We start from the raw sequence: 13,675 nt of genomic DNA on the forward strand, positions 1-13,675 counted from the left end.
TGACTTTATTTTCGAAATATTATGACTTTTTCTCGAAATATTACTTTTTCTCAAAATATTACGACTTTATTCTCCAAGTCTCCTTTTTTTTGTTTGTTTTTTTGTTAACAGTAGCCCTAAAACGCTGTTGCACCACTGAGAACTTAAAATATTGTGTTGGGGTGCAAAACAGGCTCTACATCTTGTCTTACTTTCTTAAAAGAAATGTTCAGTACCACATCTTCATTCATCGCATGTTATTATCTTACTGCCATTAAAGCCAATTCCGGTTCTGCATCTGGCAGTATATGTCTAATGCTTGCCTAGTGATTTTACTGTGGGTGGTGAAGACAATTATAGAACATGCTCTACTGCCCTCCAAAGGGGAAACAGAACTGCTGACACAGTCAGTAAGGGGAGCAACTTGGCCAATAAGGGGTGAGGAATTGTGCGCAGAGAAATGGTGGATGGGGAGTGCGTGATATGGGGAATACGGAGACAGTTGCAGAAGCAAAAAGCAAAGACTGAGTTACTGTTCAGCAGAGCAGAAACACAGGGAAGGGGAGAGAGAAGAGGAAAAGAGGACGGGTATAGACGTCACCGGTAATGAAGCAAATGATGGCTAGCGAGATAAATTCATCTTGTTACAGATGTGAGATGTCTGCATGATCACAGTCGTGCTGACCTGAAATGGTGTATTCATCACTGTGACTCTCGCTGATTCGTACCAGGAAAGAACCTGTTTTATTCTGGGGAGCCAAGAGCAGCTTCTCAGCTTTCTGTCTGTTTATGTTCCCATAGTACCATCTGTTTCATACACACACACACACACACACACACACACACACACACACACACACACACACACACATACACGCAGACACACACAAATAGAGCATAAGTCAATTGCATGGTATTGTATTAGCAGTGTAAATGCATTATAAACTATAATAGGCTATATTGTAGGGTATGTTAAAGTTTACAGGACATATATACATATACATTACAGGACACTGTGGATTGTATATTACATACATATTATACACATACATTTTAGCCCATATTATAGCATATATTATACACATACTACACATATACATTGCAGGCTATGTACTGCGCCAAATATACAGAACACTATATAAATAAAAAGGCAGGAAGGTTTCACATCAAGTTTTAAATATATATATATTTCAGTAGCAAAATATAATGTACTACATATATGAAACATACTACATGTAAATTTTATAATGAATGGACCAAAAGAAACACAACAAATAAAAATGATTTGGAAAATGTCTGGTTCCATTTACTTACATTAAAAGTAAAGTAGTTAAGTTACCATTTTTGGAGATACGAGATGCTATATCTCCAATATAGTAACTTTACAGGAGCAGGACAAAACACTCTTACCTTTCAAATGTAAAGAGATTTTGTGCCAAGTAATATTAGAACATTTCTACTGGTCCATTCATCATGAAAACACAATGGAAAAGGACAGCTGGTGTGTATAAATGACTGAGAAAAGTATAAATCAACAAAAATGGAGACACATGGTTTTATTTGGACAGAGACTATATAGTTTTACAATTATATAAAGTATATTTATACCTTGTAGGATATTGTAACATAGTACATATAAACTACACACACACACACACACACATACTGTGAGTTACATTATAGTGCAGTATATATAAACTACACATACCTTGTAGGCAACATTAAGGTGTGGCACATAAAACTGTGCATATAACTGATAACATGGTGTATGGAATTTCCCTGCTGTCTGTATAGAACTGGTTACATATCATTGATTAGAGAGCTTGAGAAAGTTCTCTGTACTTATCTCTCATACCTCTTCTTATTCTTCTTCCAAACTTTTCTGCGATTAATCCAGCCCAAACCGTTTAACGCACAGACTCTGTTCAAACTGCGTTTCGAAGGTCTCGGCGCTGTGACTTGTGCCATGTGTTTTTGGAGTCGATCGGATTAGTAATTTTCAATAAAATTAAGTTTAAAATTTAAAAACCTCCCTTAAGAATGAACGGCAGATTGTTCAGAACTTCAGATTCTAACTGACATCGATGACGTCACTGCAGGCCACTCAGTCTCACAGACACAGCTGATCACGCAGGGAATCTGCTTTAAAATCCTTAAACTCTCACCTAGAAACTTCATTTCAGTTTTAAATGTTAGAGAAACTTGTCCTTTCTGAAACTTCAAAATATATCATCATTTTATCAATTAGCTTTAGAGTTTGAGCATTTGTTCGGCACTAGGCACAGAAAACTGCCCTGTTCACTCCTATGTAAATTTCTCAAAAAAAAATCAGCTTATTTCAAGATTTTCTCTGTGTTTAACTCGTCATAACTCAGACATTTTCTTCTCAATACACACAACATTATACCAAAATATTCCTCAAGGGGTCTTATCTCACACCATCTATCCGGTCAAGCAATAGAGTAAACATTTCCCGAGTTATGACTGCTTGTTCAGAGGGTGCAAATCGGACTCAAACAAGGCTTCTCCACTAAGAGCTGCGTAATAACAGAGTGACAGTTCATTTGAATGACACCCCCCCCCAAACACATACATCTCTCTCTCTCACACACACCACACACACACACACACAGAGACACATACCTAAGGAGGTGTTGTTCACCTACACAGAATCACACAAACACACACACTTGCAGCTCTTTTTCAAGCACTCTAGCAGTGCCTTCAGTAAACACACATCTAGTGTTTATTTACTGTTCACTTGTGCACTTACAGCAGGTGTAAACTATCCTCTGTCCCGGCACACGTACAGGTTTTGTAACGAATGAACCTGAGAAGCCCATAATAAGCATGGGTGAGGCTGCATGCACATGCTTGCTGTGTGTGTAATGACGTGCTGTGGTTTCAGTGAAACTGTGACAGGTGCACGCCAGGCCCAGCGGCGGGTGTCACAGCCTGGCTGTTACCTGTCCTCCTTCTGCAGGTGGCTGCCCACAGGGGCACTGCTCTATTGTCCTGCTGAAAGATAACAAAGCAAATAGCGAATGCTGACTGGGGCAAACCCATTGTTAAGACACAGGCCTAATGAGCGATGAAGGTCAAGCACACAGGAGGTTCAGAAGGCCAGTCGCTTGCCATTTTGACTTGAACTGGCCTGTTCACCAGCACACCTTGTGCCAGGACTTTGCCAGCATGCCATGCTTGACTCTCCTTACTGTCCATATCACAGGGTGGACCTCCAATGGCCTTGTACTAAACAGCCTCATTCAGTTATTGGTAAATAGACTTGATTTGAAATCCTGCAGGCAGGACCGTCACTTTATAACAACGAGAGGGGAAAACAACAAACACCACGGTACATCATGGTACCGGTCGTTTGAGCTGAGTTCGAGCAGCAGGGGTCGCAGAGCAGCTCCACGCACACACACACACACACACACACACACACGTGTCCATCCCTCCCCGCTCCTCACCCCCCACCCCATCTCCTCCATCACTTACTTGTATTTGGCGAACTCGTCCTGTACCAGCGCCACGTAGTTAGCCGGAACCAGGCCGGACTCCAGGGTGCCCGTCAGCTTCTTGGCCAGCACGTAGTCTCCTCTCTTCTCGATGACGGACAGCTTGTCGCCCTCTCTGACCGACAGCTCCTCCTCGCTGCGGGCTTCGAAGTCGAAGAGCGCGGCGTAGAGCTGCGAGGGCTTCTTCCTGGGCGCGGGGATCCGCAGGTCACCTGAAACGGTGGGGATTTCGGCCACGGTCGGGCTCGGATAGTGGAGCTCCGGCCATATCCTGTCCCACAGGCTCTTCAGACATGGCATACAAGCGCGGCAGCAGCCCTCCATGCCGAGCCTCTGTGCTGGAGCTCCGCCGAGCGAGCCAGGTTAGCCGCAGAGCCACGGTGAAGCCCGGCCAGGCTGACTGACGCCTCGGCGCTTCTGGTCGCGCCTGTTCAGCGCAGCCGCCGGACGCCAGCAGCGCTGTTTACGGTAAGCGTTTAATAAGGCTAGGCTAACATACGGTATGCTGGTTAGTTCAAACCCCTCGCGCCCCTATTTTTTACACGTTCGCCGAGACGAGCCGCTGATGTTTGGAGCTTCTGCCGATGCTTCGTAAATGGCTGAACGGTATTTGAGTCAATTCGAGGATCGTTCTTTCCCTTTTCCCTCTTTTCCCTCTCCTCTCTCAGCCAGCGCTGCCGTGTGGAAGCTAAGGCAGCGGCGGATCAGGTGAAACCGGTTTGGTGTGCAGGTAGCGATGGAGCGCTAGCTCAGGAATAAGAGCGCACAGGGAATGCGGAAACATGCTGCCGGAGAAGAGAAAGAGATGGATAGACAGGGATGAAAGATGCAAGTTTACGTCGGTCCAGGACCATCCTCCTCCTCCTCCTCCTCCTCCTCGTCAGCGGACCAGTGCCGATTGGGCTGAGAGCTGTATCTCCTTCCTCTGCGGCGAGGACCAGCGCTCATTATGCAGGAGCAACATCAGGACTCTCTCTCTCTCTCTGTGCCTCTCTCTCAGTCTCCCTCTCTCTTTTCTCTTTCTCTCTCTCTCTCTCAAAAAGGCACTTCGACTTTACTTCAGTGGTCACACGGTGTGGTTGTACCTCACACTCCCTCTGACTGTGGACAGGAAGGTGGACTGAAACAGTGCTTAAACGCACCATGGTTAGATTAAAGGGGAATCCCACCAATGTTTAAAAAGCCCTGCATAATTAACCAGGTAAGATATGAATTGGGTAGTTCAGTGTGGTTTGACAGGAAATGCTCTGTTCTAGAGAAACTGGTGCACTAACTGGATTTCTGAAAGTGGTGGTAATAGGAACCGGACTTTAATGCCTCTAAAATAACAAAGTTATTACCCAAAGTGGCTATGAATGCACTGCCTAAAGCCTGAGACATTGTTTTCCCATAGTTCTGCTCTCCGTCAGTGTATCCATTCATGGTGGAACTGTATGTGCAGGATAGGGTGACCGGATGTCCCCGTTTTCCAGGGAGAGTCCCATCTTTGGTGGCCTATTCCCAGCTGGAGCTGTCCCCCAGTAGCTGTGGATTAAAAACACCCTGGAAATTCCTGAGAAAAACCTGGCAGCAGAGCAGACGGGCTGACGTCTCGCATTCTGCTTGTTTCGGCCAACAGAGAGTGCTGGTCGCTGCTGTCTGTCAGTCACATCTACCACTTGCTCACCTAGTTTTGGAGAATACTGCTGTGTAAAACCTGACCAGAAGCTTGCAAGTGTCAGGTGCATCACCACAACCCATAACCCAGGATTAAAAGCCAGTGTGGGGTTATGGGATTTGAATCGTACTACCAGGTGATGGGTAGCCTCTGATTTCTATAGGCATACAATCCAATTGAATGTTGGCTACCATACAGTATACAAACAGTGTGTTATTTTTAAAACTGTCACTTTTTCAGCCATCCATATATAACATAAGGGATATGTTGATAGTAGCTGTCTCTAGAATCTCTGTAGAGCTGGAGCTGCTCAGGGTGTTTTTACTGCTAAAATGTTTAGTAAGAATATAAATTATGGGGCTCATACAAACACGGAATCTTTACAAAGTTACTTAGTCCCCAACTTCAACCTTCACCGTAATTTATTGCACTTTAACAGCATCCATGGTCAAAATGCATCAATCTGGAACTTTCCCTCCTTTTATTTAAGTGATACTTTTTTAATCCCACAAACGGGGAAATTCCACCTCCGCATTTAACCCATCCGTGACGTGAAACACCACATACACACACTAGTGAGCAGACACACACTAGGGGGCAGTGAGCACACTTGCCCTGAGTGGTGGGCAGCCCTATCCACGGTGCTTGGGGAGCAGATGGGGGTTAGGTGTCTCGCTCAAGAACACCTCAGTCATGGACTGTCGGCACTGGGGATCGAACTGGCAACCTTCCGGTTACAGGGCCAGTTCCCTAACCTCCAACCCACAACTGCCCCCATTTCATAGATAAAACATTGGATATTTTATTGACATTGACAGCTGAACTGGAAATGTACCTGGTTTTCATTTCAACCTAACGCAGGGCACTGTAAGGCAAAGCAGTCTTTAGAGAAAATCTTTTTTTTTTTTTCCTTTCCAGATTTACACATTTTACCATCTTCAACATTATACAGCGTTGTTCATAAAGATGAATCCAATTTCAAAATGATTTATTTCTCTTGTAAATCATTACAGATCAATGCAGTGAACTGTAAATGGATTAAATGAGTATAAAGTTTATTATATAATTGTACAGGTTCTCAGTCTGAACCTCCTCCAGCTGTACGGAACATCAATTCCATAGTCAAACTCATCCCATACTCGACTGAGCATGTCGGGTGTCGCTGCACTCACGGCTCTTTCAGTGTGATTTCGGAGATCATCCAGTGCTGTGGAAGCAATGAAGAACGCTCTGTCGTTGGAGGTTCACTGCCCTGTTATGATGGATTCACTCTAAAGTGAATCAAACATTTTAAAGAAAAGCTCTTGTGATCCAGCCTCTGCTGAGGGAAACACTGGTGCATTGTTCATTCTTGGATATTGTTAGGGAAGTACTTTGTGCTCCAGCTAATATGCAAAAAAGCAGCATTAGAAAAGTAATATTAATAATATCTTTTTTCTCTGTAGAGTGCTTTTTATACCGGTGGCTGCCCTGAGTGCTTTACACACAGGAATAAAGCTTAATAGTGACTGAGTATTAATTAAAAATCATGTAAGATCAGATCGGATGTTTTAATCGGTCTAGGTAATATCTTACAATGATATTAATACATGCATTTTCATGTGGACACTTTTAGAAAGCACCTGGATTTTGTTAATAAAGTAAAACACCCACTTTTCTTGGGCTTCCGAATTATTGACACTCGGTTTAGCCTCTCAGGCCTTTCACAAATGTTCATAAACACTTGTCTTGTGCTCACCTGCTGCTCTCATCAAACCACAGAGCTGGAAGTCAACCTAAGATTAGAATTGACCATATTACCCTGTGCGTTTATGCCCCTGGTCAAATTATTCACAATTTACCAAACCATGTAGTTTAAAAGACTGAATTCTTTTTGTCTTGTAATCTTTAATTAAAGTGTAACAATCTTTGCCCATATATAAAACGTCTTCTGATTACATCACTACATGCCAGCAGGCATTAAAAATCCTATTAATGAATGTTTTACTTCCACCCACGTCCCACCTATCACTGAGACGAACCTGTGTTTCACTTGGAAACGGTACAGAAGGAAAATGTATGGAATGTATATTTCACTCGATGCACCAAAGCTACATTTTATACTGAAATACGAAAGCTTTTGTACTTAGTTAACTAAATTTGTCTGGCAATAAAAATTTTATGTCCTGATATATCTGGAGTCACCATCCACAATTCATTTTCACTGGAGCAATTGTTCTGACCTGTATGAAATCAGAAGGTTTGGGGGGATTAAAAATAAATGAAGTTGTACTCCGTCTGAATAATATTAGTGGAGTTTAATGTTTAATTTAAAAGGACACTCCAGTCAGAATTTTAAGCACAGTTATATCTGTTACTCTCATTCGACAGGGGTGGCCTAGTAGTCTCAAGAGTGAGACTGTGTAGATTACAGGCTGGAAAAACCTCCTTCTGATGTTTCTTGAAAGTGGGAGTAACTACAAATGCTTCAAGTCTGGATTTTTGGGATGGGCTGTTTAAAATGATTCCATTGCTGGCTGACAAATAAAGAAGTAAACCAAATCTTGTCAGATGAAAAGGACAGCAAGCTAAAGGCTAAAGAAAGCGATGAGAAAGTAACGATAGCTGGCTAGATCACGTTTGTTCAGCTTTTCTGTGGCAGAAAGGGTAAAAACTCACCTGTGGTGTCTGTTTTGTGTTGAATAAACATCAGATAGCAGATAGCTCTAGATAGCTGAGGTGAAAGTTACACTAAATGTTAGCTTGGTGGTAACCACAGTGATTCCCAAATGGTTGTAAAATAGTTCTGCAATGCATGGTGGGTACTGTAGTGAGAGAATATTGCTGAACAAATACATGATAAAAAAAACTAAATTCTGACAAAACTTTAAATTGCATGAGTAATAATAATGAGTAATAATAATAATAATAATGAGTAATACTTCAGTACGTTAATCAGATAATATGAACTCTAACTTTGCACTGCTGTATGTCTGCCCACCCTTTAACTCCCCTGAATATTTTATCAGAGCATGACAGCAGCAGCTCCCTCTGGTGCCTGCCCTTGTTGAACAAATTAAATGTATTCAATGGCTCTGTTTGATATATAGCACACGATTTTATTAGCATATTTAGCTTTGTGACGTACAGCTTGGGAGGGGGAAAAAAAAAAAAAGTCACAATGTCATGTTTGAAGAAATTTTACCTCAGCAGTGACATCCCACTGAAGAAAGCTTCATTTCAAATCATTGGTTTTTCATTAATCAAAGTGATATGTTAGGAGCCACCCATGCTGTTTCGCATTAAACAAACAGAAATTGATTTTTTTTTTGTTGTTTTTTTTTTTTTTTTATCTTTCAGTTTCTTCACATAGATATTTGTCAACACTTTTCTAAAGAATTAAAATATTTAGCCACATGTACTGGGAAAAAAAGTATCCACCGTTATAGAGAACACAATAAATATAAAAAAGAAAAATTATTTAATATAATTTAAGTGGTATTAAAGAGGGAAATGGGCTGCCAGTAAGACTAACAATTACATACATAGTCATTTACCTGAGGTTTTTTCTTCTGTTTTTCGTAATTTAATACTTGACGTCAGCCCAGACAAGGGCACGTAAATGGCTTTTAATCACAGGAGGAATGGACGGCCGTGTCCCGGCCAGTAGTCAGAACAGAGGATCGTTTTACAGTGAGCATTCATTTTTCGACTTTTTTGCCGTCAGCAGTTTGAAAGAGGGATGGGAGGTTTGTCTCGATTCAAGGACAGGGCTCGCCTAAGCATTGCTGAAATCAACATGACACAGGCCCATTTCCCTTCAATAAACAAGGAGTCAGATTAAATTAAGCAATGCATGGGAATGGGAGAGGGAAAAAAAAACTGCTTCCAGTCGAACAAAACAATGAGAAAACAAGAAAGAAAAAGAGAATTTCAAAAATCTGTACATGTAAACATCACACTTCCACTGAGTCCAAAATGAAGAGGAGCTAGAGAGCGTTTCCCATTGGTATATAAGGTACATATTCAAAGCAGAGCTGACTTCAGTATCTCCTGATGCAGTACAGCAGGAGAACAGAGGAAACAGAATTTCAAGGGAACTAAAGCACCACTAAATGGCAACAGACAGACTATGGAGAAACCAGGATGAGTCGACTGTAGCTGTACACCACTGCGGTAGAAAAATAAAAAGTCATTTTTCTTTTCTCCTTACATTTTTGCTGAGCTATACATCTGGCCAAAAACAGACCTTTTTTAAGTTTGTGTAGTTTTAAGTTTAGCAGCTACCGTAACCAGAGTCACACCTGAATGCACAGTCAGAACCAAAGGACTATCTGTCGGTGTGCGTGTGCACTGCATGTCACTGACTGGTAGACAGCCTCTATGGTAAAATACCCACCCATCAACTAAACAAAGCCCTAAAGGCCATCTAACCCTGATGTACTGTCCACAGATTAAGGGCTTAAGCATGTTCGATCATGATGGACATCTATCACCCAAATAAATGTTAGGAGTGCTAATCAGGTCATCTTGGATCTTTGAAGGCAAAGTACAGTCGCAACAGAAAAACTGAAACCAAGCAATTTTTTTTTCTCTGAATGACGCATTTAAGGAAGTAACGGATACAATAAGAGATTAAATCGACGCTGTAATACTATTTACAAGAAAACCTGGGAGAACTGAAACATTCAGTGATTTTTAAAAATTGTGTTGTCAAACTTATCTTAGTTTAATGCTGACGTAAATGCACTTTGCCTTTGTAGGGTTATAAAGAGCCCCATAAAAGGAACTGCAGAAACGGTGTTTTGACTGCCCCAAGCTTAGTTTAGAGTTAAACAGAGCCTGGAAAGTGTACAGATTACACATACGATGAGGGGCTTTTGCAGTACTAATGATGTTTTAGGGGTCCAAGCAGTCAGTGCTGGAATCTTATCATCTTTGTTCAAAAGCCTCTAGTTTCAGTGATTCCTGATCAGAGCTCTAAGCCATAGGGGCAGCTTCCCAGACCCAGATTAAGCCCAATCCTAGAAGGATTAAAAAGGATTTCCAATGGTGATCTACCACCAGCATGGCAAAAATGGTTCTTCAAGGGTTCTTTAGAAAAGGCAGTGGTTCTATAGCGAACCATGAACACTCAAAAAACTATTTGAATGCAGAAATGGTTCTTTGCATGGTCAAATGGTTCTTCTCTATTATGGAAAATCTGGGAAAACCTGTTTTTATATGGTTCGTTGACTACATCTGAATACAAAGATCAATCCTTTCAGTACTACACAAAAACTATTTTTGCTAGGAGTAAAGGTTTAGTCCATGTCTAGGAAACTGCCCCATAGAAATGCACTTAAGTAGGCTGTCTTCAGTATGTCTCTAGTGTCTGGTGACTTGGGTCTGGTCAACTGCTTCACATATTGACATCCTTTGTTGGAATGTATAGGCATACAGGATAACTTCACTTGGGATGTTGGTGTTGTACAAAATAGTTCTGAAAAGACCACTTACTTGTAATACAAAAAGGAATTTAAAAATAACTGTAATTGTGAGAATTATAATAAAAAATAGAAATCAGATAAAAAGGTGTTGACAGTGGGCCGCTAGGAGTCCTCCGCAGGTAGTGAGAAGGGCTGGACGTCCGGGACGCCAGAGAGATGCTCTGATTATGGCTAAAATACCCCACACTCTTCCATACGCACTGTAAACAATAGCTGCACACGGAGAGAACACAGAGAAGGGAAAACCAAACAGCGAACTAATTACACCTTCCAAGATTGTCGTTTGCCTTGTTTTTTTTGTTTTTTTTTTATACAGTTAGTATCCGTAAAAAGTAGCTGTCCGTGATCTGGAGAGTGGCCTCCAGAGAAGCGCATGAGTGGTTCAGGAGCTTTTAGCAAGAGCCTCTTTTCCTCAATGATCTCACAACCTCTCCACAAAAGACGTGAGCAGTCCCTTGTCTGTTACAAATGCATAACTGTCAAAATCTCAAATTTTCCAGAAACCGTTAGCAGAGCTCAGTGGCATGTGAGGTTGGTAGGAGTATTTGAGGTTAGTAGAAATTCAGCAGCGTTCAAAACGAGTCGTTTTAATAAGCAGTGGGACCCACCCTTCCATCACTCTGACCTAGGGCAGTTAAAGAAAGAGATGAGAAAGGCCTACATCTATCAGATGCCTCACCCTTAAAAATAAAAGGTGCCACAAAGGGTTCTTTGGAGCGATGCTATTGAAGAACCACCTTTGATACGCTAAAGAACCTTTGAATGGTCAGTTCTGGACAGTGCGAGTGCTTTTTTTGTGTGAGGATGTTTAAAGAACTTTGCTAAAGTCCTAGAACCCTATGACCAAGCCAAGAACCATTTAGGAACCTTTATTTTTAAGTGTGGAGTACTGACAGAATAAAGACAGAGGAGGAAGTGAGAGAGAGAAAGAAAGAAAGAAAGATAAGACCGATATGACCAGAGTCAGAAGGATGGATCCATCAAAAAAAAGAGAGCAGTAATAAAAAGAAACCCAGCATAAGCACAGTGAGGAGAGGACTGGTCATTTTGCATATTTCTTCACCCTTGTCACTACGCCAACCACATTTCTATTCGATAATCTGACATTAATTTTATAGAGAGAGATCAAATGTGACAGTCTACCAAGACTACTCATACAGAGCATAACATTTCGTATCTTGTTCTGGATTTATAGCGGAAGCTTGAAATTGCACACAAATATAGTAATTCCAGATATACTGGGACATCAGCACTTCAGTTGGAGTGCTACACAGTGGACAACGCTGGAAACGCAATGTATAGCTGAACTTTATACAGTACGCACACTGACGAGGGCATTTCAGTGGCTAGATATACACAGTACACTTTAACAACAAGTTTGATCTCAGTATAGTGATGCACATTTTCAGTGTACATGCTGCATACAGTTCAGTGAACATGTGTTTTGAATTATACTTCCTTTGCTATGCATATCTATGCTTTACTATGCATATCTGCTACCAGGGAGATGGGTGGGTGTTCTCTTTTCACGTGTAAAAATGTATACTCTCTGGACACATAATTAAGTCATTAAACCCTAATGAAATACCAAATAACATTAAGTCTTAACATCAGTTTTACCTCAGGTGTATTTTATCAGCAAATACATGTTTGGGGTCCAAACTTTGCTTTTTCAGTTTAGTGCTGGAGCAACGAGGCTAATGCTTCTAACAAATACTAGGAGTCAATAGTCACCCAAATCGTTTCAGTAAATATAACCCTAAAACTTCTCTCATCCTGTCCAAACTCCATTGAAGATTGTGCAGGCTTGTTTATGTGGTTCAGCACACAGTATGACGTTACATCACCGTAAACTAGAACTGTAAACTGAACGCTGTGGGCAGTAATTTTAGACTGTTGTACCAAATTCTGCATGCCCTGCAGAATCTCACACTGCTTCATGAGCACAGACATCATTTCTGTTGTTTGTTTTTAAATGTCTAAATGTTCAGAAGAGCAGAAGATTAAGAACTAAGATTAACAGTGTGTGTGTTTGTGTGCGTGTATAAATATATATAATTTTTTCCCCAACACACATATGCATGTAATATATATATATATATATATATATATATATATATATATATATATATATATATATATATATATACACACACACATATGCATGTAATGTATATATACATATTATATACATATTTTATATATATATATATATATATATACACACACACATATGCATGTAATGTATATATACATATTATATACATATTTTATATATATATATATATATATATATATATATATATATTATATACATATTTTATATATATACATATTATATACATATTTTATATATATATATATATATATATATATATATATATATATATATATATATATATATATATATATATATATATATATATATATGTATGAAAATCACATGCATATGTATATTGGAAAAAAACCTTGTACCCCCAAAATATTAACTGCAATTTAATGCAAGTCAATGGAACCAGACATTTTTCCTAGTAACTTTGGGTCATTTCTTTTGGTAAATTCATCATGAAATTTATACAGAATGTAAAGGAAAACAGGCATTTTGAAATTATTCCAAAAAAACTGACAAATGACAAAAATGGAGATACAAGTTTAAAGATTTTTTTGAGTTACACCGTTTCCTTCACTTGTCTGGGCGATTAGTTTACAGATTTGGGTGACCGCTGTAGTGCTTTTTAGCAAAGTTAGCCTAATATCTCCAGTTGTAAAATAAAGAAGCAAAAAGTGGAATTTTTTTTTTTTCACCAAAACATTCTTTAAATATGTGAATAATACGCCCTGACTACAAGGGGTAACCCAGAGCACACCTACTGTCACAGAAAGGTACATTTCCCTCAGTAACAGGGTGGTCCCATCAGGGGAATGCAGCAATTATGAAGCCTTCACATTTGGGTCTAGGTAGTCTCTCCACATCTATCTCTCTCTCTCTCTGTGTCTCTCAGTCTTTCCTTTAGGATGAGGAACGCTTTTGATTATCTTTTGCATTGTAA

The 13,675-nt window shown here is 40.2% G+C and overlaps 1 protein-coding gene across 1 annotated transcript in view; it reads right to left on the reverse strand.

Moving 5' to 3' along the window:
* Positions 1-4,175, reverse strand: part of zgc:194282 (tyrosine-protein kinase Srms) — a 29,019-nt gene extending 24,844 nt beyond the window's left edge. The window contains exons 1-2 of the mRNA XM_017710909.2: positions 3,481-4,175; positions 665-786 (exon numbers count right to left, since the gene is read on the reverse strand). Of these exons, the coding sequence (XP_017566398.1) occupies positions 665-786; positions 3,481-3,824 (466 nt within the window). The 5' untranslated portion in view covers positions 3,825-4,175. The remainder of the gene's footprint in view (positions 1-664; positions 787-3,480) is intronic.
* Positions 4,176-13,675: the final 9,500 nt, after the last annotated feature.

The sequence above is a fragment of the Pygocentrus nattereri genome, chromosome 9 (assembly GCF_015220715.1).
Source record: "Pygocentrus nattereri isolate fPygNat1 chromosome 9, fPygNat1.pri, whole genome shotgun sequence".
NCBI classification, from domain to species: domain Eukaryota; kingdom Metazoa; phylum Chordata; class Actinopteri; order Characiformes; family Serrasalmidae; genus Pygocentrus; species Pygocentrus nattereri.